This window comes from Lagenorhynchus albirostris, chromosome 21 (assembly GCF_949774975.1).
Source record: "Lagenorhynchus albirostris chromosome 21, mLagAlb1.1, whole genome shotgun sequence".
In the NCBI taxonomy this organism is placed as follows: Eukaryota; Metazoa; Chordata; class Mammalia; order Artiodactyla; family Delphinidae; genus Lagenorhynchus; species Lagenorhynchus albirostris.
Window position 1 is genome coordinate 22,199,222 of NC_083115.1, and position 27,650 is coordinate 22,226,871.

Below are 27,650 nucleotides of genomic sequence, written 5' to 3' on the forward strand. Positions count from 1 at the left end.
AAATGGCTTCTCTTACCTGTTTCAACGTGGGTTCTTGACTTTGAACTTGCCAGGGTACTGCAACTTCTCAACTGGTTTCTGGAGTTTTCATAAAGGCTTTTCGGGCTGTAGGTAGTTGTTAAGTTGGTTTCCCTGTGGGGTTTCCTATTCCACCGTCTTCTGATATCACTAGAAATACTCCATTTTTTTTTTTATGAAAACTTCAAAAATCTGTATTCAGATGTGTAGGCCTTCTCTAATGTTATGCTTCGCTTCTGAAGAATTAGGCCATGGGTTTAGTCCCCTTATGCTGGGTGACATTTCCTCATGGATTTGCCCCAAGAAAAAAATAACTATAAGATAAACTGTCACACGAGATTTATTTTTGATTAAAAGCACAGTACAGTTCATAGTGGCACACTGTGCCGAGGCAGAGTAGGGCTGGCTGCCGCCCTGGCAGTGTGTGCACTGCTCCTGCACAGTCACTGTGGGTCTGTGTCCAGCCAGAGTGAGCCAGACGGGAGACTGGGCTCTTTTGTCCCTGATGACAGGGACCTGAGCCAGTTTTGGGTCAGCTTTATAGTTTTTGCAGAACTGAATGGCTGGCTTCTGGCTACTTACTCATTGGTTAGTCCAGATGTGTTATACAATTATTTCTCCAGTTATAGCAGGAAGGGAGGAAGGAAGGGGCTAAAGTCTGCTGGTCACTGGATCAGGCAGCAGAAAAAGAGAGGGATTGGCTGTAAACATTGCTTTCTACATGGCTTAGTGTCACCTGTGGATGTGGCCGGTGTCAGGGAGTGCTGACTACATACATGAGGGTTCGGGGGAAATATTTCCTGTTCTTTTTCTTTTGTTTGTTGAGATGTTTCCAGTATTTTTTTAAATCTGAGAAAGGGCTGCAAGCTGACCATGCCATCTTAGATATTCAAAAGGGCACATACCAAACTGTGTGTGTGTCTATGGGTGTGCTAAACAAATGCAACACACCTTTCAAAATCCTTTATGTAAACCTAAGTTTAACTTTCTTTATTCTGCTATAGACAAAAAACGGACTCTAGAATTTGTAAGGAAGCCATCAACAAATTTCATTCTAATTTGAAAGAAGAACTCATCAAAATGGTAAGTTCATTGACATAAATTTGTTGGTCTAGATATTTTTTACTAATCCTGAGCAGCATACTGTTATCTTAGAAAAGCTTGCATTTGCTGGCAATGTGGTAAAGAACTCATTAGAACTATACACATTTCACATGCTGTTTTTAAACTAGATGTGGTTATATTGTAAACTGATAAACAGTTAACTGTGGAAAATGCAGGCGAATATTTATTTTTTGTTTTGTGTAGCTTAAAGAAGTCCAGATGTTGAAAACTCTGAAAAGGAAGAACACTAAGGTAACTCACTTATGTGATTAGAAACACAGTCCTGTAGAACGTGCACATATGTAGAGTTAAGTAAAGACCTGACTCTGGGTTTTACGACCTTGAGAGTTTGTATAAGATCTTTTATCTTTTTAGTCAGGCTTTTCTTCGATTGATCAGATAAGTATCCTGCAAGCTGAATGGCTCTCAAGCCCAAAATGGCCACTTATGTGGATAAGTATTACGTAATGTATATTTATCACTGCTGTGTATGTCAAAAACCTTTTAGACTAAAGAATTGTCTTATGTCTCAGGTAAAAGGGCAGCCTGGGAAGAATCCTGGGTTAAGGGTCAGGAGACCTCCTTTCTTGTCCTGGTTCTGCCCCTTCAATGCACTGTGTGCCACTAGGTTTGCAAGGAAACACGAGGCCCTCCTTGCCCATCTGTTTGTAGTTGGACCACTTGACATCCGATGTTCTAGCTCCTAACTTGCATGAACCTACGTGTAGAAGCACAGCTCCCCCTCTACACTTATAACAGAAGTGGATTTGAAATGTATACGTTTTCCTTCTGGTGATTATAAGCCTTTGTTGTTTTTCAGTTTTAGTCTCCTGTTGGTCAATTCTGCATTTCTTATAAGCAAGCAGGAGTAGTCTGAATGTCCAGCAGTGGAATATGAGGTAGTCACTAAAAGTGATAGTTGAGATAATACAGCATATTATATTGAAATGTCCTTTTTAAAATACAAACTGTGTCATGACACTCCCCTGCTTCAATATTTTTCTAGTGTCCTAGATAAAATGGAGACTGCTTCCTTTATAGCTCACAGGGTGGTAAAGATCTGACCCCAGTTCCTCTTTAAAGTTGTCCTCAAGTGGATACCCCTGTTCTTTCCCTTCACAGCATGTATCACAAGTTGTAATATCTAGCTTCCCTATTAGACCAAAGTTCCATGATGGTAAGAATGGGGTTTGTCTTGTTTCCCTCTATATTTCCAATACAGTGTACAAGACAGTGCTCAATATTTACAAAATTAATTTAACTGTTGTGTTACTTAGATGATCTCAGATATCGAAAAGAAAAGGCAACGTTTGATTGAAGTCCAGGATGAACTGCTTCGGTAAGATAATATCAAAATCCTCTTTGAGAACCTACAAGAAGGATTTAATCACGATATGCCATGCGAGGCTTTGTTGTAAAACTTGCTGCTGTGCTGCGTTTAAACCCCAGGCTTCTCTGAGCTTGGAAGCTCAGTGAAGGCAGGCTTTGCTGCCAAGTGGAGAAGCTGTGAGCAGAGGGGGGTTCAGCAGTGGCCCGTCCCCCCATGAGAGCTCTCAGTTCTGGCCCGAGGCAGCCGAATTAGAGAGTTAGTGCATGCACAGACTCTATCTAGAACCAGACTGCCTGGCTTTGAATCTAGGCTCTGCCACTTACTGGCTGTGCAACCTTGGGCAGGTTACTTAACCTCTCAATGCCTCAGTTCCCTCATTTGTAGATGAGCACAATGATAACTATACCTCACAGGGTGTTGTGAGGTTTAAATGAATAAATATACAGAAAGTGCCTCACGGAGACTGGGATACAGTAAGTTTTGTATTAAGTGTTAACAGTTTTTGTCAATCTTGTTGAAAGGTATAGCTTGGCATGGCACTCGTGTGAGTCCATTCCCAAGTGTTGGGCCAGGACAGTTTCCACCAGGGCTGTCTCCATGGTCTGGTTAGGAAGACTGGAGCACAATCCATCAGCTGGTCAACCAACTAGTATTTTTTGGTGGTCTTCCATACAGACAGGGCTGCTGTGTGAGCTGAAGGGTTGGTAGTAAAGCAGTAGAAGAATAAGCATATCAGATATGCTCTCTGCTCTTAAGGAGTTTAAAATAGCTTGAAAAAGTGGTCTTATCAGAAAAGACAACCTATAATTAAGTACTAAGTTTTAAAGATGAGATGGCCACAGAAGTTTAGAAGTGGGAAAAATTGGTTGTCTAGGCCTTTGGTTTCCAAATCTAGTGTATGGACAGGTGCTGCTGGCCCATGCTAAAGCTTTCATTGGCCCAGGCCAAAATAAGAAAGATAATGAGGGGAAGCTTTTTAAGGTGTTAGCTGTGTGTGTTGGGCACTGTCCTTTAAATGCTTTACATACTAACTCATCGCTGTAACCCTGTGAGGTAGGTTATTTGGCCATATAAGACAACTACAGAAGACTCATCTGTCTTTGAGATCTACTGTTCCTTTTCTAGATAGAATTTTAAAAGTTGAGAAGTATAGTATTTTGAAAAGGCGCAGAAAGAGAAAAATGTATGTCATTATTGTAACTTTACATGTGAAAGACCTAAGGCACAAAGCAGTAACTGACCCTCAGCCACCCGCCTAGGAAGTGAGGGAGCCACGGTCTGGTGTCTGCTGACTGGCTCCAAATCGAGCACTCCTGCCCACAACCCAGATGGCACAGTGAGTTTTCCAGAATGCAGCACTTGTTCAGTGTACGGAACTGTTATGAGGACTTTTCTTTTGTAAAATGGTATCAGAGCATATTTTTTTTATATCTTCATTTGTGAGAATAAAAGATGGTAGCCTCTCCCCATCCTTTTATAAATTGGTCCACGAAATCCAAGTTATACCTTTTTATTTTATAGGTTAAGAAACTAATAATCTACTGAGAGAGAGAAAGCAGGTTGCCCAAGGTCACACATTTCATCCAGGCACTGAGAGTTTTTCCACTGGTTTTATTAGACCTTGGAAATGGACAAAATTTCAGCAAGAGGAAGGGGCAGAGGGAAGGCTTTTTGTCCATACTTTTACTGTTAAACTGCAATGTCTGTCTACTTCCGCCTGGGGCGCTAAAATCTTTACCCAAGTGTATGTTTTAATTCAGTAGTTCCCAAGACTTTAAAAATGACTCGATGAATTTTAGGACATAACAGGCATACTCGTCTGTGGGCTTCAATGCTGAGCACTCAGAGTCTTTTCTGTGTGTTGAGTCCAGAGTTGTTCACGTTTGTAATTTCAGAGCCAAAGATACCTCGGACCACCTAGGCCACCTTCCCTGCTTAAAAAGCTTCACTCAGCACCCTGACATACTCCATCTCATCTACCTTATTAGGCTGTTGTTACACTTTATGTCATTTATTTTCGGGAAAATTTTTTTTTTGTTTTAGGTTAGAACCAGAGCTGAAACAACTACAAATAAAGTATAATGAACTTACGGAGAGAAAAGCTTCCCTTAGGAATGCAGCATATTTCTTGTCTAATTTAAAACAGCTTCATCAAGATTATTCAGATATTCAAGAGGAAGAACCAAATGTAAAGGAAACGGTAACTTCAGTTTTCACTTTTCACTATGCTTCAGAAGATACGGGGCATTTGCATGCTACAGTACAAGAGCTATGGAGAGGCAGCGTGGGTGTTGGTGTCTACCCAAAAAGCATCACTATAAATTGGTGAAAATTTGTTATCACCACTTCTTTAGCTAATTAATTAAGGCCAGAGGAGTAAAGAAAAATCCAGAAACATTGATTTTACTAAGATGTTATACTTAAGCTTCAGAGAACTGAATTTCTTTAAGGGAAGTGTATCCTCTGCGTACAAATCTCAAGTGAACAGCTATGCTTTATTACTGTAATTGTCGTCAACGTAAGACCACTCATACATGTTATAAAGACCAATCTCTTGTTCCTTGTTCACCCCATACTTCAGTATCTTTTGTATCTGAAAAACTAGCCATTATCCCATTATAAATGGTAGGTGTAATTTTAGAAGTTGAGAAATATTAAAAAGGCATGTAGTAGGGAAAAATGTAAATTTTTTTTATTGAAGTATAGTTGATTTACAATGATTCAGGTGTTCAGCAAAGTGATTCAGTTATATACATATATGTATATAAGAATCTTTTTCATATTCTTTTCTATTATGTGTTATTACAAAATATTGAATATAGTTCCCTGTGCTATATAGTAGGTCCTTGTTGTTTATTTTATATATAGTAGTATGTATATGTTAATCCCAAACTCCTAATTTATCCCTTCCCACCGCATCTTTCCCCTTTCGTACCGTAAGTTTGAATCTGTTTTGTTAATAAGTTCATTTGTATAACTTTTCTAGATTCCACATGTAAGTGATATATTTATATGACATTTGTCTTTCTCTGTCTGACTTACTTCGCTTAGTATGATAATCTCTGGGTCCATCCACGTTGCTGCAAATGGCATTATTTCATTCTTTTTTATGGCTGAGTAATATTCCTTTGTATATATATATACCACATCTTTATCCATTCCTCTGTGGATGGACATTTAGGTTGCTTCCATGTCTTGGCTATTGTAAATAGTGCTGCAGTGAACACTGGGGTATCTTTTCAAATTAATGGTGTTTTTTAAAAATTAATTAATTTTTGGCTGCACTGGGTCTTCACTGCTGCATGCGGGCTTTCTCTAGTTGCAGTGAGCGGGCTTCTCATTGCTGTGGCTTCTCTTGTTGCGGAGCACGGGCTCTAGGCGTGCGGGCTTCAGTAGTTGTGGCACGCAGGCTCAGTAGTTGTGGCTCATGGGCTGTAGAGCACAGCCTCAGTAGTTGTGGCACACAGGCTTAGTTGCTCTGCAGCATGTGGGATCTTCCCAGATCAGGCCTTGAACCTGTGTCCCCTGCATTGGCAGGCGATTCTTAACCACTGTGCCACCAGGGAAGCCCTATGGTTTTCTTCAGATACATGCCCAGGAGTGAAATTGCTGGATAACTTGGTAGTTCTATTTTTAGTTTTTGAAGGAACCTCCGTACTGTTCTCCATAGTGGCTGTACCAATTTACATTCCCACCAAACATGTAGGAAGGTTCCCTTTTGTCCACACTCTCTGCAGCATTTGTTGTTTGTAGACTATTTGATGATGCATTCTGACTGGTGTGAGGGGACACCTCATTGTAGTTTTAATTTGCATTTCTATAATTAGCAATGTTGAGTATCTTTGCATGTGCTTTTTGACCATATCTGTATGTCTTCTTTGGAGAAATGTCTATTTAGATCTTCTGCCCATTTTTTGATTGGGTTTTTTTTTTGATATTGAGCTGCATGAGCTGTTTGTATATTTTGGAAATTAATACCTTGTTGGTTGCTTTGTTTGCAAATATTTTCTCCCATTCTGTGGGTTGTCTTTTCGTTTTGTTCATGATTTCCTTTGTTGTGCAAAACCTTTTCAGTTTAATTACATCCCATTTATTTTTAAAATTTTCATTACTCTAGGAGGTGGATTCAAAAAGATGTCACTGCAATTTATGTCAGTGTTCTGCCTACATTTTCCTCTATAAATACTACACTAATAAAGAGTTTTATAGTATCCGGTATAGAACCGGGTATATCTTTCCATCTGTGTCCTCTTCAGTTTCTTTTATCAGCATCTTAATTTTCAGAGTACAGGTCTTTTGTCTCCTTAGGTAAGTTTATTCCTAGGTATTTTATTCTTCTTGATGTGATGATAAATGGGATTTTTTCCTTAATTTCTCTTTATATTTCATAGTGTATAGAAATGCAACAGATTTCTGTATATTAATTTTGTATCCTGCAACTTTACCAAATTCATTGATGAGCTCTAGTAGTTTCCTGGTAGCATCTTTAGGATTTTCTATGTATAGTATGTCATTTGCAAACAGTGACAGTTTTACTTCTGTTCCAGTTTGGATTCCTTTTCTTTTTTCTTCTCTGATTGCTGTAACTAGGACTTCTGAATAGAAGTGGCAAGAGTGGGCATCCTTGTCTTGTTCTTCACCTTAGAGGGAATGCTTTCAGCTTTTCACCATTGAGTATGGCATTAGATTTGGGTTTGTCATATATGGCCTCTATTATGTTGAGGGAAGTTCCCTCTATGTCCACTTTCTGGAGTTTTTATCATAAATGGATGTTGAATTTTATCAAAAGCTCTTTTGCATCTACTGAGGTGATATTATTTTTATTCTTCAGTTTGTTAGTGAGGTATATCACATTAATTTGTAGATATTGAAAAATCCTTATATCTGTGAAATGAGTCCCACTTGATCATGGTGTGTGATTCTTTGAATAATGTATTGTTGGATTTGGTTTGCTAGATTTTATTGAGGATTTTTGCATCTGTGTTCATCAGTGATACTGGTGTGTACTTTTTTGAGATATCTTTGGTTTTGGTATCAGGGTGATGGTGGCCTCACAGAATGATGAGTTCGGAAGTATTCCTTCCTCTGTAAATAGTTTAACTCATCTCTAAATGTTTGGTAAAATTCACCTGTGAAGCCGTCTGGTCCTGGACTTTTGGTTGTTGGGGGATTTTAAATTACTGATTCAATTTCGGTAACTAGTAATTGGTCTGTTCATGTTTCCTGTTTCTTGCTTGGTTCAGTTTTAGTAAACTTTGTAGTTGGTTCTGATTTTTGCTGCAGACTTTGCTACTGTTATGATAACCAACTCAGATTAATAGAAATATTTAAATTATAGGAAAAATTTGTATATTTTATATAAAATTATGATATACAAATATAACATATACATACATCTTATTCTTCACTTCCAAATTCAACTTCAAAGTTTTGATACTGATCTAAAAGTTAGGTTCAGGAGAATAAAGATTTGTTTATATTCAGGATATTAGAGATCTGGAAACAGAATGTTTTTAATTTTTTTTGACAGTACCCAACTGGTCTAAAGCTTATTTGGAGTTGGGGATTTTGGTTAGTAGAAGAAATTAACAATGACATTGGTTGAATTTGAACATCATAACTTGGATGAGAACTGAGACTTAGTGACTGCCTTGTTTGGAATACATCTTACTAACATCTTGTTCTGTGCAAGCCTTCAGGCGTTCTGGACTTCTGTTGTAGCAGCTGTGCGTTATGCTTTCAGAGTGTAGATACTGGGGTATATTGTCTTACCTCTTCTCCTAAACTAAGAATCTAGCACCAAATGTTAGTTCTTCCCCTTGCCCACCCTCCCTGAGAGGAGGTGCCTCATGGTAGCTTGAACACATTAGGCTCTCAAATACTTGTTAAAACTGAATTGCCTAGTAATAAGGTAAGTGATATTCTAGAAAAAATTCCATTATTATTGGGTGGTAGTCAGTCTGACAGCTTTTCTGCTTAATTTCACTTCCAAGAAAATCACCTTGAAAACATAAGCAACAAACTATCATAAGTATGATACAGCTGTTGGGTGATTTTAGTCACTCACCTTTAGATACAAATTGCACCGTGATATTTGGCTTTGTTAATTATTTCAAAATCATGAGTTGAGCTTTGTTTTCTATTTTACATTGGGTTTGTATTTAATTTTGTCTTTAATCATTAAGGACAGTTTGGATTGGCAACTTTTAAGACACTTTACTGATCTTCCCAGTAAGTAATTTTTCCAGATGATGAATTTTAGGGACCTGCTGTTCTCGTTCCATCAGTTCTTATAGTAAAAGTAAATCTTCCATATGGTTTCCTGTGTTTAAAATAGCATGAGATCAAGCCGACCCCACAGAGCTCTAGCTGACTTGCCCAAACCAGGTCATACCCTGTCCCAGGGATGATTCTGTTTTAAATAATTCAGATGCCACAGTTCTTTGAGCCAATTTATCTCCCGGGATGATTAGCTCAAGCTTTGCAGAGCAGTTCCCTTGCAACCTTATCAAATTGTCCTAAGGCAATGAATTAAAACCAATTTTATCAAAAAAATGAGAGGAAAAGTGATCAGAGAAACCTCTATTAATATTGGTATTTGGGGGCTTCCCTGGTGGCGCAGTGGTTGAGAGTCTGCCTGCCGATGCAGGGGACCACGGGTTCGTGCCCCGGTCCGGGAAGATCCCACATGCCGCGGAGTGGCTGGGCCCGTGAGCCATGGCCGCTGAGCCTGTGCGTCCGGAGCCTGTGCTCCGCAACAGAAGAGGCCGCAGCAGTGAGAGGCCCGCATACCGCAAAAAAAAAAAAAAAATTGGCATTTGGTCATAACATTGAGCTATGTAAAATGGATAGGGTTCTAAAAGTTTTTGATATTTGTTATTCTGAATATTTTTCCCTCAACAGTATGATTCATCCAGCCTTCCAGCTCTGCTATTCAAAGCAAGACCCCTTTTGGGAGCTGAAAACCATCTGCAAAATATCAACTATCAATTAGAGAAGCTCCTTGACCAGAAATGAGACCAGTCTACTAAAGTGTGCACATATAAAGATTGTCTCATGCTACTGCCTGTTACCTTCTGAAACTGTATTTTTCCATAAAGGAGATGGGGGGAAAAAAACCCAAACTTTATTACTATTAATTTGAATTGAATATTTCTTTTGTTATGTTATAGCAACATTCCCAGGTACATTTTAAAAAAGTAAACTTGTCTAATTGTTCAGGCTGGTTGTATGGTCTTGTCACCAGAATTTAATATTACTTTGTCATTAAAATTAAATGGCTAGATATAGTAGTTTTAGAGGCCATAGTTAATTTTTCTGGTTAATGTCAAGTGATGAGTTTCAAAATGTTTTAAAACGTTGACACCTAGCCCTAGACATACAAAAGTTTTACTGTAAAAATAAACATGCAAAATTAAGCTGATATGAACAAAGACTAATAACTTTGGTTAATCAAATAAGGAGACTTATACTGAATTTAAGCACACTGGAGCTAATTTTCAATAAAACTGGTTTACTTCAATAAATAAGATTTGGAAGCAAAGTAATAAAACTTAGCTGATACAACAGGCTTTATAAGTTACTAGTTTGTTATTAAATGTTTTCAAGCAGATTACAGCCTAGTTATGTAAGTGTCCATAATTAGCTACTCTTGTAATACTTCTATAATTAGTTCATCAGGAATTTCATCAATTCCATTATAACCGAGAAGACTGTTCTCTGCAGCTTCTGCCAATTCAGCATCTTCTGTAGCCTCCAAAATATAAGCATCATCAATGCCATTATCCCAGTCAGCATCAGAAAATGTACCTTTTGACGATGCACTAGATGACGGTTCATGAGGATTCTTGGTTTCACTGTCCCTTGTTTCATCTGTTGTAAACTCCTCTTCCTTTAGTTCCAAAGGGGAGGGAGAGTAGAGTAGGAAGAAAATACTGCTTATTCAGACAGAATGTATGATTTCACCATACAGTCGATCTCTACTGAATTAAAGTATTCAGTTCAACAGATATTAAATTGAAAACACTGGATGATATTGTCTCCAATACAGTCACCATGGGGATGGGCTCACTGTTGCTGCCTTTGTGGCACACTCTTGAAACTCCAAATTTAGAAATGCCTGCAGTTCCTGTGGTACATTCTTTTCAGTGTACACAGATGGGGCTACAGCAAAGGTAAGACTGATTTTTTTAAAAAGTGGATAGTCTATCTGAAGGCAAACTGGTTTTTAAAATGTATCTGCTATCTTAACATATTTCTCTATCTTTAAAGTATTTTAAAAATTAACATGGATTGAAAAAAGTTATGAAGAACAGTTTTGAGACAACTGTCAAAGTACGAGTGTGGATTTGTATATTAAATAATATTGTATCAACATGAAATTTCCAGAATTTAATAATTTCACTATAAGTATATAAGAATGTTCTTTATCTCTTAAGTATGTAGCTGGAGAATAAGAAGGATTTTGATGTCTGCAACTTATTCTGAAGAGATTTGTTATGAACTGAATGTTTATGTACCCCCATCCTCATGAGGTTGAAATCCTAATCCTCAATGTGATGGTATTAGGAGGGTGAGGTCTTTGGCAGGTAATTAGATCATGAGGGCAGAACCCTCATGAATGGGATTAGTGCCCCCTTATAAAAGACCACAGAGTGCTCTGTGATCCCTTCTACCAGGGAGGGACACAGTGAGAAGACAGCTCTCAATGACCCAGGAAGCTGACTTGAGTCCGCCAGCACCTTGATCTGGGACTGACTGAGAAATTTGTTGTTTCTAAGTCACTCAGTCTAAGGTACTCTGTTATCGCAGCCTGAAATGCCTAGACAAAATTCATCAAAAATGATGATGTGTAATGTGTACAGTAGAGGGAGAAAACAAGTGTGGCCAAATGTTTAACAAGTCTAGAGGAAGGGCATACAGGAGGGTTCCTTGTTCTGCTGCAACATTTTTGTAGGTTGGAACTTCTTTTAAAACCAGATGAAGCAAGAAATGACAAGCAGAAATGACAAAATATTAACTGTTAAAACTAAGTGATAGGTTTCTTATTTTAAATAAAAAGATAAATCCAAGCAGTGGTAATACTGTACACCAAAAATACTTTCAACTTGGCATTTCTGAGGTATTACTGGATAGGCAGGAAAAAAAAATCAGAAACCACAAACATGCATCAAAATAACACTCAAAATGAACAAGGATAAAATATCCTTAGAGGCACAATTTTAAAAATCTTTTTTTGGTTATCTCTTTAGTTCACCAGAGAATCTGGCTATCAGCTATTTTATATCCAGCTCCTACAGATCAAGAATGAGATTTCTACCATTTCAGTATGAATTTTTTCAGGAGACTTTTTAAAATCAAATTTAATAGGTACCAGTCAATTATCTAGACTGTAAACTCAAGCACTAATTCAGCTTGTAGCAGGTAACTTTCATTCTAACCGTAACACTATAAACAAAAAGGCTGATTGATGTGGGGAAAAAAACACTAAAAAAGTCTAGAAAATAACATGACAAAAGAATACTTAATGAAAAGTTCTTGTAAAATATTAATAAGACCCCATATAAAAGTAGAGGGCAGTTACAGGCAATCCATAATAGAAACACATAGTAAATCTGATGAAAGTTAATCTGCATTAATAAGTGTAAATTAAAACACCTGAAATACCACTTTATGCCTACCAGGTTGGTAAAGATCAAAAGGCAAAAACAAGCAATGTTGGCAAGTGTAGGGTAATAGGTACTCCCATAAACTGAAATCTAATTTCCTGTCGTTTTTGGAGAGCAATTGGTGATATGTATGGAAAATATCTGTGATAGTTTAAGTAGGAAAAAAAGCCTACAATATAGTACGTATACTATGACTAAAAAACATGAGGGTACACAGGTAACAAATTCTGGAAGATACAGACCACAACATTTACATCAGTTATCTGCATGGTCAAATTATAAGTGACGATGCTTTTTTCCTTTTGTGCTTTATGTATTTTCTAATGTTTGTGTACAATGAATGTGAATTACTTGGGTAAATAAAAGTTTTAAAAAGAAAAATATTGGTTTGGCAATCTATACCCTTTGACACAGTTCTACTTCTAGAAATTCTTATAGTTTAAAGAAACAATATATTTTGTTATACTTTATAAAGCAAAAAATGAGAAATTTATTAAATGTCTGAAACTGGTTAAATAGCTAGCTAGCTCCATTAATTTCTTATGTAGCAGTGGGAAAAAATGAGGTTCATATTATGAGATTCGTGCTGAGATGAGACAATCACTACAACATATTCCTAAGTGAAAACAAGGTACAGAACAGGGTGTTTAAACAGTATCTGGACACACCTGGACACCATTAGCTCATTTGCCATTATACCAAGAACTAGTTAGTAATGAGAAGGAAACTAAAAACTGCACTTACCTCTTTGAGAAGAAACAGGAGACGCACTTCAGCAGGTAATGGGAAACCTGAATCAGAAAAACAGTAGAACTATTATATAAATATCTAATTTTTACTTTGTGGTAAATGTAAAAATTAGTAACTCACAGTCAGATTTGAAGTTTTCTGCTTTACATATAGGGTCATGACATTTTTGATACCAAACTTCATTTTTCAGGTCAACCAAAATCCTTTACATTAAAAAAAGAAGAAAAAATTATTTACTATCTAGACTTGATAGAAAACAAAATTCAGCTACATGCCATTTACAAGAGATATGCCTAAGACTTAGAGATGGAGAAAAGTTAAAAAGTAAAAGGATGAAAATAGACATTAACTTGGCAAACCATGGTTGCCAAAAGTATCACACAAAATGAACTTCAGGGCAAAAATTACATACTGACAAAAGTTCCTCCGAGGAATATACAATTCCCAACTTCTATCCACCAAATAAGAGAATCTCTAAATATGTGAGCAAAACTGACAATTTCAAGGGTAAACAAATCTTCAACCATAAATAAAGATTTTTAAAAACTATTCTTTTGATAATTGATTCCAAACAACTCCCCCAAACTCAGGATATCAAAAATTTGAGAATTTAAAACAATTATAAAAATTGACTATGCTAGGTACAACATGAATCATCAAGTTTAAAAGTATTCATTCACATAACACATTCTCTGACCACAAAGAAAATTATTTAGAAATAAGCAACAAAAAGATAGCTAACTAAAACTCAGAAATTTAAAGGGTTTTTTTGTTTTTGTTTTTTTTGCAGTATGCGGGCCTCTCACTGTTGTGGCCTCTCCCGTTGTGGAGCACAGGCTCCGGACGCGCAGGCTCAGCGGCCATGGCTCACGGGCCTAGCCGCTCCGCAGCATGTGGGATCCTCCCGGACCCGGTCACGAACCCGTGTCCCCTGCATCGGCAGGCAGACTCTCAACCACTGCGCCACGAGGGAAGCCCTAAAACAGTTTTCTTAATAACCAAATGACTCAAGGAAAAACCATGATGGAAATAAGAATATGCTTAGAACTGAATGGAACTGAAATTACATATTAAAATATGTGAGGGGAATTCCCTGGCAGTCCAGTGGTTAGGATTCCACGCTGTCACTGCCGAGGGCCCAGGTTCAATCCCTGGTCAGGGAACTACGATCCCACAAGACGCGTGGTGGGCACCCCCCCCCAAAATCAATAAAAAATAAAATATGTGAAACAGAGCCAAAGTGATCTTTAGAAAGAAATTTAGAATCCTAAAAGCTTATTTACAAAAAAAATGGCTAAACACAACTTACAGAAGTAACAGAATAAACCTTAATAAATTAAAAGTCAGGAAGTAATAAAGAGCAAAAATTTAGAAAAATCAAGGACAAAATGTGAAGACTAAAGAATAAAATTCTTTCAAGATTAAACAAAAAGAGGTAAAGACATGAATATTATTAGAAACTGAGATATAACTACAAATGCAAAATATACTAAAAATGTACTATTGTGAACTTTTTCCAGTAATGCTGAAAATTTTGGTAGAAGAGACAAAGTACTAGATAAGAATAAACCAAAGCAAGCAAACTTAAAGAAAACGCGAACAATCCTATAACCACTAAGAATTTTTTTTTTTATTTAACTAGTAAGGAAACAATTGTTAACAGTCTGTGTGGTATTGGGACATTTACCAAGGAGAGAAAAATGCTGGCAACCCAGTCTAATGGCCCCATAAACATTCCAATAGACTTCCTAATAAACAGACTAATGCTACAGTTCCCAAACTGTACACCAAAGTGCCCCAGAGTGACGTAGGATATTTATCTTTCTAGGGAAACGGTGATACCACATCTGTCAAGCACCCCGCAAACTACTTGCTTGTAATTCATAGCTTCAATATATCACCTTTCTTCATTCCTTTCAGTGATGTCCTATCTTTGTAGAGCTGGGTTTTTTGGTGGTGGCTGTGATGAAAAGTACCATAAATGTGGAATGAGACGTGACAGTGCAGGTGGCAGTGTCCAGCCTAATTCCAAGGTTTAAGAGTTTATGCAGTGCTCAAAAGGACACACATCCCATTAATAATTACATTTAAGGAGGTTCAAAAGGTCCAACTTCCAGGTATAAATCAGTCAGTCATTGGGATATAATGTACACATGGTGACTATAGTTAATACTACTGTATTACATATTTGGAAATTGTTAAGAGTAAATCTTAAAGTTCTCATCACAAAAAAAACAAAATTGTAAGTGCATCTATCCATGGTGATGGATGTTAACTATTTAACTAGACTTATTGTGGAGATCATTTTGCAATCATGTTGTACACCTGAAGCTAATGTCAATTATACCTCAATTTAAAAAAATGAAATACAAATATTTTCTTTCAATTGATAAACTTTTTTTTTCAAAGAGCTACTAAATTATTAGGACAAATACTAAGTTGCTTGAAACTGATTAATAAACAAACTGTTAGGTATTTCTTTTGTCCTTGGAGCAATGTGAAAAAATTATTACAATACTAAGGGCAACATAACTGAGAAAGTCTGGGGACCAATGGCAATTTGCTAAGTTGAGAGTCCTTATCTACGTAGAATGTTCTTCACAGGATGTTTCTGCATATGGTAAACAAACCTAGAGTCTGGATTTATAAGGCATGGCTCCCTGGACATGTCACACATGCTATGTAACTATGAATATAAAACACAGATGTTTCATAACTTCAAAGCTGCCTGCTGTGTACTGTGACTGCTCACTTCTGCCTCAGCTTTCAACCTGAGTTAGAGAAAAGCATCCAGTGCAGGAAGGAGCTGGGTCACCGTGCCAGATGTCCCAGGCCTCACTCTGCTTCACCTGTGCCTTTGCTTCCTTATATCTTTAAAGCTACCAGTAAAGCTTATCATTGGGTAAGATCTCTGATTCGTATGAGTGAGGTTTGACAATCCAATCCTCAAATTTGTTAGTAATCAGGGAAATTCAGATGAAAACTACAATATCATTTTAAACTCACCAGATTAGCAAAACAAATTTTTTAAATCTAACAATAATAAGGTTTTGGTAAGAATATGGACCAGTACAAAATCTGAAAACACTGCTGGTGGGAGTGTAAAGTAGTGTGACCATGTGGAAAAATAATTTATTATCTAATAAAATTAAATATGTGCATATCTATGACACAGCAGTTCTAGTTTTAGAAATATTTTGAAAAACTTGCATATGTGCACTAAGTGATATATACAAGACTATTTGTAGCTTCACTGTTTATAGCAGCAAGCCAAATAGTAGGACAATAGATGACCTGGTATATTTATATTTGTATAATGACATCATATACAATGATGAAAACAAGAATAAGCAACAGCTACATGCTGCAGTATAGTATGGATGAACTTCACAAATACAATGTTGACCAAAAAAGCAAGTCAAAGGATGCAATTTACCTAAGATTCAAAAAAATGTAAAATGAAATAATACACTGTTTGGAGATACAAATATATATGGAAAAACCATAAAGAGCAGCAAGGGAAAGATTAACACAAAATCCAGGATAATAGCTATAATCTCTAAACAAACTGGGGCTGGGCCCACAAGGTACTTCTGAGGTTTGGATAAATTTTGTTTCTTATGGTGAGTGACAGATATGGCAAGTTATCATTTTAGTATTAGTTCTTAAAATGTACATATATCAATACATTATATACACACTTTTACATATATGATGTATCTCACAGTTAAGAGAAAGAATATACTGTGGATACATAATACAACCTGGTAATTCTTCAGAAAGAAACATACAGCAACCTAAGTATCTCAAGAAGTTAAAAGATGATCATTGTATGATAATGATTTTCTGGAAAACTTTCATGCATAGAAAAAAGACTAGAAAGATACACCAAAATCTTAACCATAGATATTACTGGTTCTGGGACTATGGGTGGTCTTGTCTTTTGTGTTTTTCTGTTACAGCTTTCTGCACTGAGCATATAGTTTTTAAAGTTTTTTTTTCTTTACTGAATTAATCTACATATATAATATAGCACTGAATAATAATATCGAAGATGTTTTCCGGCTTTCTAACAAAAGCTTCATGATCATTTTCTCATATCTGGCTCATGTGCTATAAAAGCTTGATATATCAAAGTCTGAGCTTCGACATTATGTATTAAAACATAGCAAAATTTCTCACATCATAAATGATAACTACTGGGTTTCTATTTTATCCCTATTCTAAATATTTCCTCATATGATTTAAAATTCTTATGGTTTTACTTCTTCCTTTACTTCCTCTCCTTTTGCCAGGGGCATTTAAAAGAAAACTCTAAAAACAGGGCGTGGCATATACAGCAAGCACCCAATAAATACTGGTTCCCTTCTATACCATTCTTTGTCTTGAACATGTTAACATAACCTTAACTCCAATTCTTAAACACTGACGGAGTAGTTTCCTTCTGGTCCAAATTTGCTCACTTTTGATTTAGACTCCATAGGTGTCAAGGGCCAATGGCTACTACCTCTCATTTCTTTCTAGCCCCACTTAATTCTACTTTAGTTTCCTCAAAATTTTACTATTTAAGGGATTATTTTACCAAATAAAGTACAAATAAAGATATGTGCTAGAGGCAAGGTAATAAGAAACTCAAATATTAAAAAACACAAACCAGGGCTTCCCTGGTGGCGCAGTGGTTGGGAATCTGCCTGCTAATGCAGGGGACACGGGTTCGAGCCATGGTCTGGGAGGATCCCATATGCCGCAGAGCAACTAGGCCCATGAGCCACAACTATTGAGCCTGCGCGTCTGGAGCCTGTGCTCCGCAGCAAGAGAGGCCACGATAGTGAGAGGCCCGCGCACCGCGATGAAGAGTGGCCCCTGCTTGCCACAACTAGAGAAAGCCCTCGCACAGAAACGAAGACCCAACACAGCCAAAAGTAAATTAATAAACTCCTAAAAAAAAATAAATACAAACCAAATAAAATATAAATTGAATTACAACTAAATCTATTATAACAAAATCACTTTTATATTCTCATCTTTAAAAATTATAAACATTTAAAATATAATACTGGTTAAACACACAGAACTCAAACAATATTACTTACATGATATTATTACTCTTGTGGGCTCTTCCAATGTTTTCACACCAGCGGTATTTACAAATATCATAAACCAATAATTCTTCTGGGAAAAAGTAGTTCCAGCGCCGAATTCCTGAACCACAAATAATGTTTCTAAAGATATTATTATTGTATCATATAACAGTTAATTAAGAATAAGACTGTTTACCTCCTTTAATGCCATTTTTATTCACCAACAAGAGAACAAATTGATCAATTTCAGGGTAAGGTGAACACTGAAAACCTTCAATGGTTTCTACTGCAACAAAAAGAAAAATTAATTATAAATCATAACGGCTAAAACATGAGGAGTTACATTTTAAGTTGTTTAGGGGTTTTGCAACCTGCCCCTGCCAGTTCGTTTTGGTTTTTTTTGGCCTTCTCTGCAATTTGTCTTTTAGTCAGTCATGGATTCTTACAAGGAAGCAGGTAAAATTCAGACCTCTCAATTAAATCAAATTTTAGCTAATTTGCATAAAAAGCATTTAGTATCACTTCAGTTGCTTGCTTCATTCTGATAAAGAGAAAAGCAGTCCCTTGCATCCAGGAGCTGTCCTAGTATTATCATTGAGGCCTTGGTGTTGCTACAAGCTGGCTGGGGACTCACAGCTCAGCCCTGGTGTTCTCCTATTAATCATAAACTATTTCACAGAACTTCAACATCAGATAAGGTCACTCTGTGGCCATGATGATTCAAGACATAAGAACACCACTCTGTACTCATGTATGAACACAGACAAAATATGAACATTTTCCAAACCACAAAAATGACCAAGTGCCCACCTATCTTGTCTAATGTAAGTAGCTGCTCCTTCTTTGCCAATTGTAGCTTTAGTCTCTCTGTAGTTGGCCTTCCTTCTAGATAAGATTTATCAAGATATTTAATCATAAAATTGTCACTGACAGCACCCAATTCAAAACAAACACACTTCCTTGGAGACTTCAAAAGCATCTAACTCAAGCCTGAATCCTATAAGTCCTTTCTAACACCCTTTTACTGAGATGCCCTCAGTTTCCTATGGTGTGCATTCTCCACCGTGGTGACCAGTAATAAACTCAGCTTACCACAGGTGTGTTCTCCAGTGCTCTTTAGCTGTAGAGCACTGACATTCATTATATTTTCTAAGACTCTAATGGAATAATTAAAAATAATTTATTTAAAATCTTACTTAAATTTAAAGACAGAATACTCTTCTTAAAATAAAGCCCGATTTCACTTACAAAAATAGTACACATAATTTAAGAAATTTTGGAAAATATATTACAGCAGAAATGAGAGGAATGTCTAGAAATAACTGTTAAACAACCAGAGGAAAATAAACATAAGAAAATGTTATCCATATTTTTAAAATAAACCTGTGATCATACCTCACATATAATTTTGAGTCTTAACGTCATAAATGGGCATTTTTCGTATTATATAGGCTTTATAAATTTAAATCAAATGGCTATAGAGTATTTTACAGTATGTAACCAATTTTACAGTATGTAACCATTTTGTTGTACATTTAAATTTTCAGTTCCACTACTATAAATGATAGCCCAAAATATGTGTATAAAAATATTTACTGGAGAGTTTATATATATCTTAGAAAAAGATCTATATTTTCTTCAGTATAGGAATGAAGAACACATAGATTTTGTGAAAAATTATATGGCCATTAAAAGAACGCAGGGCTTCCCTGGTGGCGCAGTGGTTGAGAGTCCGCCTGCCGATGCAGGGGACACGGGTTCGTGCCCTGGTCCGGGAAGATCCCACATGCCACGGAGCGGCTGGGCCCGTGAGCCATGGCCGCTGAGCCTGCGCGTCGGGGGCCTGTGCTCCGCAATGGGAGAGGCCACAACAGTGAGAGGCCCGCATACCGCAGAAAAAAAAAAAAAAGAATGCAGAAGCTCTCCATATACAGGAAATATAGGAAAAGCTCTGCTGGGTTAAACAGGCAGTTATTAACAGTGGTTACCCATCTTTGATTGTGGACAGAGGGGTGAAGAGAACTTTGTTTTTTCATTTTAATATGTGTTTTTTATATAAACAATCTACATTTTCATATTTTCCCCCAAAATACCATAAAATGAAAATTAGTAAAGAAGCTTAAAATACATCAATTTTTATACTTTTTCCATTTTGGACAGAAACCCAGTTGTTCTGAAGGATCAGTACATATGAATACTTAAGATTTAAGATTTATAAGCAAAATAAATTTTGCATCCTTAAATTTTCATAGGAAATTGTTTTCTTAAAATTACCTGAAGTACTGGTATGGTTAAAATTCTCAACTCGTTGTTTATTTTGAGACATGTCATATGTCAGAATTCGTAAAGTATCTGAGAATCTGAAGAAGAAAATAGGTACAACAAAAAGTAACAATATATATTAGAATTAAAGAGACGTGACTACCGAAAGGACACAATTTCAAATAATTTCATAATAAAATCCTTTGTTCAACAGATAACTGTTCTAGGATATTTATGCCACATTTGCCTACAAAAGCACCAATCCAACCCTTACAAAAAAAGAGTAGTTTGGTGATCATTTGAAACTGATGCTTTCCTCTACTACAGAGTAAATCAGAAGACACTAGGACTGCTGAAGCTGCAGAATGAACTATTCCCCAAACATACAGAGCCTTTGAAATTTATGTTAACAAAGTCTGGATAATAGGAAGAAAAAGAGAGGGATGAAATCAAAGGGAAAATAGATTAAAATTAACTGAAAGCGAAAATACATTCATAACCATAAAGAATTTAGCCTTTATTTCAGGAAGAAAAATACCTGATATTTAGTTGGATACACAAATGACAATTAAGATAACTCTACTCAGAAGAACTCTCCACTTATGTAAAATTAACATTGAAACTACAAAAGAAATGAGATTTGGTAATCAGGAGATTACCTGTACTTCAGGCTGTTATTAGAGACCAACTGTGTTGCTTTTCCCATACATGACAGAATGTGACCTTATTCTGGTGCCAGCAACAGTGGGGAGCAAGAATCATGTAATTTTTAGGACGATGCTACCTCTAGAATCTCAGATATGACGAATAATTAACATTTATTGAGCAGAGACCATGTGCCAGGCACTGTTGTAAGCACATACATACAGCTCTTATTTAATCCTCACAACTCCATGAAATAGATGTTAATATTATTTCCATTTTAAAGGTAAGGAAACTAAGACTTTGATGTTACTTCTAAGATTTGTTATGAAAACTCAAATAGTCCATAAATATATAGAGAAAAACAATGTATCTTCCCACCCTCCTGAGTAACTGCTATCAAATCAACATTTGGACACAACTTGCCTTATGGCAGTGTATTTTAAGTATTTTTATTAAGATTTATCTCTATGGAATTTCTCTTTAAACTTATATGTAGGAAAGGCAAAAAGGAGAAGAATCAGAACAAGTTAATTCAGCGAGGCAATTCAGCCTGATCTTTAACCACATGTCCTACACTAACAAAAATGGCCAGCCCAGAGTGAAGGGGAATAAAGGCATATATTTCTGTTGAAAGATGTCTTTCACACTTTTTAAAAATGACCAAAACATGGGAATTTAAATGTTCAGTAACAGAACTGACAATAGAGTATATCAGTATAATGGAAAATTATATACACATCAACAATTTTATTTACAATTTACTGTTGGTAATTATTAACTTGACAAATATTCATGACATAATGTTGAGTGGATAAAACAGGTGACAAAACAATATAAATAATGATCTCAAGAAATATGTTTTAAATGAAGGAGCTATGTAAATTATATTTCTGTATGTGCATATATAGAAAGAAAATTAAATGTTAACAGTAATTACATTTCCAAATGCAATACAAGTCATTTTTCATTTTTATAGAATCACTTTTAAAAACTGGAAAATATATCAAATATAATCATAAAAGGATATAAAGAGAAAAATGGTTAAAAAATAACTTTTACTATTATTATTTACTGGACAAAAAAGAACAGTTAACGTAGAATTTTAAGAAATGACTTTCTTTTACTCAAGATATAAAAAATTTATACAATTCACATTTTAGTAATATACAGTGCCATTCACTGCTTAATAAATATTCATGAACACACAATGATTTAATTCTGGTCCTGTATACCTGACATTGCTGACCAAAGCAGAGAGGAAATATTGATTTTCTTTGGAAATATTCTCCGATTGTACAGGATAAAATTTGTTATCTTCAGCAACCTCCAAAGGCACATACTTTCCTATTTTTGATGATTTATACAGTCGAAAGTTTCTATTTCTTGTATAAACTCCTATATCAAAAATTAATAAAACAATATGAATGCATGTTTTCAGTGATTTGTTTTTATAGTCAGCAAATATTAAGTTAATTCTGTATAGTATTATTAGAAAAAACACCTGGTTGTGGTTCAAGATAGTGACGTAGGAAGATCCTGAACTCACCTTCTCCCAGGGACACACTGAATCTACAGCTATACATAGAACAATTTCCTGTGGAAAAAAATCTGAAAACCGGAATGGCCCCTTCACATCAGACAAACGACAGAGAACTCAGACGGAAGCAGATAGGAAAGGCTGAGAGGCACTCTCACCATAAACCCCACCCCAGGCACGGCAGCACACAGTCAGAAGGGAACGCAAACCCGGAACTTCTCCCCAAGGCGTACAGGGTTCATACCCCACATCAGGCACCCCAACTTTTAAGACCAGCACCTGAGAGATGAGCCCTCCAAACACCTGAATTTGAAGACCAACTTGGCTCACACCCACGAGACCCACAGGGCCATGAAAACTGAAAACGGCTCTTAAAGGGCTCACGTGCAGACTCACCTGCCCCAGGGTCAAGTGCAGAAGCAGCCCATTGAAAAGCGCCCATTCGTTATGTGAAAGAGACTCATTTACTAATTTTAAAGCACTGGTCTGAGGGGCAAGTCCTGTTGGGATATTCTCTAAGGATAGAGGCTGCTGGGTACCTCCTTCCTGCTCTCCTTCTGCCTTGCTAAAGCTGGAGGGAGCCATCTTTCTTTTTTACTTTATCAGCAGGTGCCGTCTTCATACCACCCCTCTGCCTTGCTCCAGCAGTGGGTACCATCTTTGTGCTCTCCCTCTGCCATGATCCAGAGTGCCAGTAGCTCCCAGAGGGGAGCTTCTACACACATCTGCTGCCCTGGTTTTCACAGCTGGTGACACACTTTCTGTGGCTACCATCCAGACACCCCTTGATCTCCTGGCTCTAGAGGTTAGGGAAGCTTGTGATCCTGGGTCCCATGGAGCTGTAACAATCAGAGAGACAGCTCTTGGTAGACTACCACTCCCAGCGTACTGCACAGACAGCAGACTTAAACACACCCCCAGTCTTTCTAACAAAGAGGCCTATTTGCTTGTCCTGGAGCTTAGGGGCTCTTAGGGAATGGAGGCCAGTGGACACCATCTTGGCACTCTCCCTCCACCTCACTACAGCTCACCAGTATCTCTCAGAAAGGAGCTTATACACTCATCTGGAGCCCCAAATTTTGTGACTCCTGCCCAGCCAGACTGCCTGGCTCTGGTGACTAGCAAGGGCTTAGGCTTGTGGTCCCACAGGAGTGTATATATTTGCATTTTTTAAAAGCTGCTGCCTGAAGGTCTGGCTTCCAATCAGCTTGAATCTAGGTGCTGACTGAGATCCTCCCCTTTGGGGCACTGACTGCTCTTGGCACACACTCAGTTACTAGGAGCTATTAAAAATATAATAGGGGGCTTCCCTGGTGGCGCAGTGGTTGACAGTCCACCTGCTGATGCAGGGGACATGGGTTCATGCCCCAGTCCGGGAAGATCCCACATGCCGTGGAGCGGCTAGGCCCATGAGCCATGGCCACTGGGCCTGTGCGTCTGGAGCCTGTGCTTCACAATGGGAGAGGCCACAACAGTGAGAGGTCCGCATACCACAAAAAAAAAAAAAGTGTGTATATATATATATATATATAGGCTGCTTGGACAAGCACAGAGGTTTGTGACAACATGAGCTAAGACACGACTGAATAATAAAGTTCATCTTCTACACAAGGCCAACCCTTCAAGACTGGGAGAAGTGGTTGTTGCATCTAATGGGTAGAAACCAACACAGAGAGTCAAGCAAAATGAAGAAACAGAGGAATATATTCCAAATGAAAGAACAAGATAAAACCTCAGGGGAAAAAATCTTAATGAAACAGAGAAAAGTAACTCACCTGATAAAAGAGTTCAAAATAATGGTCATAAAGATGCTTGCTGAACTCAGGAAAGAATGGAGGAACACGATGAGAACTTCAACAAAGAGAAAATATAAGAAAGTACCAAACATAAATCAAAGAACTGAAGAATACCGTAAGTGAACTGAAAAATACACTAGAGGGGTTCTATGGCAGACTAGATGAAGGAAAAGAGAGGATCAGTGAACTCGAACACAGGGCAGAGGAACTCATCCAATCAGAGCAGCAAAAAAAGAAAAGAATGGAAAAAAAAGTGAAGACTGCTTAAGGGATTTATGGGACAACATCAAGCAGACTAACATTCACATTAAAGGAGTCCTAGAGGAAAAAAGAGACAGAGACAGAAAGGAACAGAAGACTTATTTGAAGAAATAATGGCTGAAAACACCCCTAACCTGGGGAAGGAAACGGACATACAGATACAGGAAGCCCAGAGAGTTCCAAATAAGATCAATCCAAAGAGACCCATACCAAGACACATTATAATTAAAATGCCAAAAGTTAAAGGGAGAGAATCTTAAAGTAGCAAGAGAAAAAACTTGTTACATACAAGGGAACCCCCATAAGACTATTACTCCAGAAGGGAGTGGTATGATATATTCAATCTGGCTGACATAAAAAAAAATTTCCAACCAAGAATACTCTACCTGAAGTTATCATTTATAATTGAAGGAGAGAGAAAGTTTCCCAGATAAATAAAGGCTAAAGGAGTTCACCACCACACCACTAAACCAGCCTTGTAAAAATATTAAAGGGACTTCCTTAAACTGAAAAAATAAAAGGGGTGTTAATTAGTAACAAGAAAACATATGGGGACTTCCCTGGTAGTCCAGTGGTAAAGAATTCACCTTCCAATGCCGGGGATGCAGGTTCTCTGGTCAAGGAACTAAGACCCACGTGCCGCAGGGCAACTAAGCCCACGTGCGCCACAACTTCTGAGCTCACGCACCTCAAACAGAGAGCCTGCGTACTGCAAACTATAGAGCCTATACGCTCTGGAACCCGAGCGCCAGAACTACAGAGCCCACGTGCCCTGGAGCCTGAACGCCACAACTAGAGAGAGAAAACCCACACACCACAACTAGAGAGAAGCCCGCACACCACAATCAAAGATCCCACATGCCTCAACAAAGATCCTGCATGCCATAACTAAGACCTGACATGCCAAAAATAAATAAATAAATAAGTCTTTTTTTTTTTAAGAAAGAAAGTATAAATCTCACTGGTAAAGGTAAATATATAGTAAAGGTAGTGGATTAAGACTTATAAAACTAGGGACTTCCCTGGTGGCACAGTGGTTAAGAATCCCCCTGCCAATGCAGGGACATGGGTTCAAGCCCTGGTCTGGGAAGATCCCACATGCCACAGAGCAACTAAGCCCATGCGTCACAACTACTGAGCCTGCACTCTAGAGCCTATCAGCCACAACTACTGAGCCCACATGCCACAGCTACTGAAGCCCACACGCCTAGAGCCCATGCTCCACAACAAGAGAAGCCACCGCAATGAGAAGCCCATGCACCACAACAAAGAGTAGCCCCCACTCACCGCAACTAGAGGAAGCCCGTGCGCAGCAACGAAGACCCAATGCAGCCAAAAAAATTAAATGATTGTTATCAACTTAAAATAAACTGTTATAAGTTATATGCAAGCCTCATGGTAACCAAAAAGTAAAAACCTATAGTAGATAATACAAAAAATGACAAAAGGAAACTAAGTATACCACTAGAAAAGTCATCAAACCACAAAGGGAGAGAGCAAGAAAAGTAGAAGGGAACAGAGGAACTACAAAACAGCAGAAAACTATTAACAATATGGCAATAAGTACATACCTATCAATAATTAAGTGTAAATGGACTAAATTCTCCAATCAAAAGATACAGAGTGGCTAAATGAATAAAAAAACAAGACCGGGCTTCCCTGGTGGCACAGTGGTTGAGAATCTGCCTGCCAATGCAGGCAACACGGGTTCAAGCCCTGGTCTGGGAAGATCCCACATGCCACGGAGCAACCAAGCCCATGAGCCATAACTACTGAGCCTGTGCGTCTGGAGCCTGTGCTCCGCAACGAGAGGCCGTGATAGTGAGAGGCCCGTGCACCGTGATGAAGAGTGGCCCCCGCCTGCCGCAACTAGAGAAAGCCCTCGCACAGAAACGAAGACCCAACACAACCAAAAATAAAAATAAATTAAAAAAAAAAGAGATTCCACATCTTCGCCCAACGTTGGCTTTCCTTTAAAAAACAAAAACAAACAAAAAAGCAAAACAAGACCTATCTATATGCTGCCTACAAGAGATGCACTTCAGACATAAGGATACACACAGGCTGAAAGTGAAGGGGTAAAAAAAGATATTCCAAACAAAGAGAAGCAAAAAGAAAGCTGGAATAGCTATACTTGTATCAGACAAAACAGACTTAAAACAAAGACTGTAATAAGAGACAAAGAAGAGCATTACATAATGATAACTGATTAAGGGATCAATACAAGAAAAGGACATTTGTAAATACTTATATACACCCAACATAGGAGCATCTAAATATATAAAGCAAATATTAACAAACCTAAAGGGAGAAATAGACAGCAATATAATAATAGTAGAAAAATTTAATACCCCACTTACTTCAATGGATAGAGCATCCAGAAAGAAAATCAGTAAGGAAATATTAGCCTTAAACGACACATTAGATCAGATGGACTTTACAGAACATTCCATTCAAAAGCAACAGAATATACATTCTTCTGAAATGCACATGGAACCGTCTCCAGGACAGATCATATGTTAGGCCACAGCAAGTCTTAACAAATTTAAGAAGACTGAAATCACATCAAGCATCTTTTCTGACCACAGTGGTGTGAAACTAAAAATTAATTACAAGAAGAAAACTGGAAAATTCACTTGTATGTGGAGATTAAATAACATGCTAATGAGTAAACAATGGGTCAACAAAAATTAAAGGAGAAATAAAAAAATACCTTGAGATAAAAGAAAATGGAAACACAACATACCAAAATGTACAGGATGCAACAAAAGCAGTTCTAAGAGGGAAGTTAACAGTGATATAGGCCTACTTCAAGAAACAAGAAAAATCTCAAATAAACAATCTAAAATTATACATCAAGGAACTACAAAAATAAAACCAAATGAAGCCCAAAGTTAGTAGACAGAAAGAAATAAAAGATCAGAGCAGAAACAAATAGAGACTAAAAAAAAAAAAAAACAAAAAGATGAAACCAAGAGCTGGTTCTTTGAAAAGATAAACAAAATTGATAAACCTTAGGTAGATTCACCAAGAAAACGAGAGGACTCATATAAATAAAATCAGAAATGAAAGAGGAGATGTTACAACTGACACAAAGGACCATAAGAGACTACCATGAATAATTATATGCCAACAAATAGGACAACCTAGAGTAAATGAATAAATTCCTAGAAGCATACAACCTGCCAAGACTGAATC

The 27,650-nt window shown here is 37.3% G+C and overlaps 2 protein-coding genes across 8 annotated transcripts in view; one reads left to right on the forward strand and one right to left on the reverse strand.

Annotated features, from left to right (window-relative positions):
- Positions 1-12,494, forward strand: part of CENPU (centromere protein U) — a 32,663-nt gene extending 20,169 nt beyond the window's left edge. For both annotated transcript variants that reach the window (XM_060136694.1, XM_060136695.1), the window contains exons 9-13: positions 1,023-1,101; positions 1,327-1,374; positions 2,400-2,461; positions 4,496-4,652; positions 9,356-12,494. In XM_060136694.1, the coding sequence (XP_059992677.1) occupies positions 1,023-1,101; positions 1,327-1,374; positions 2,400-2,461; positions 4,496-4,652; positions 9,356-9,469 (460 nt within the window). In that variant the 3' untranslated portion in view covers positions 9,470-12,494. The remainder of the gene's footprint in view (positions 1-1,022; positions 1,102-1,326; positions 1,375-2,399; positions 2,462-4,495; positions 4,653-9,355) is intronic.
- Positions 1-27,650, reverse strand: part of PRIMPOL (primase and DNA directed polymerase) — a 53,601-nt gene that overhangs the window by 7,825 nt on the left and 18,126 nt on the right. For 2 of the 6 annotated variants that reach the window (XM_060136689.1, XM_060136687.1), the window contains exons 7-14: positions 22,091-22,253; positions 20,226-20,311; positions 18,762-18,836; positions 18,148-18,237; positions 17,964-18,072; positions 12,991-13,073; positions 12,865-12,911; positions 10,262-10,343 (exon numbers count right to left, since the gene is read on the reverse strand). In XM_060136689.1, coding sequence (XP_059992672.1) covers positions 10,262-10,343; positions 12,865-12,911; positions 12,991-13,073; positions 17,964-18,072; positions 18,148-18,237; positions 18,762-18,836; positions 20,226-20,311; positions 22,091-22,253 — 735 coding nt within the window. Of the gene's footprint in view, positions 1-9,948; positions 10,344-12,864; positions 12,912-12,990; positions 13,074-17,963; positions 18,073-18,147; positions 18,238-18,761; positions 18,837-20,225; positions 20,312-22,090; positions 22,254-27,650 lie in introns of those variants that run through there. The other 4 variants (XM_060136688.1, XM_060136692.1, XM_060136690.1 and 1 more) reach the window with 4 other exon arrangements.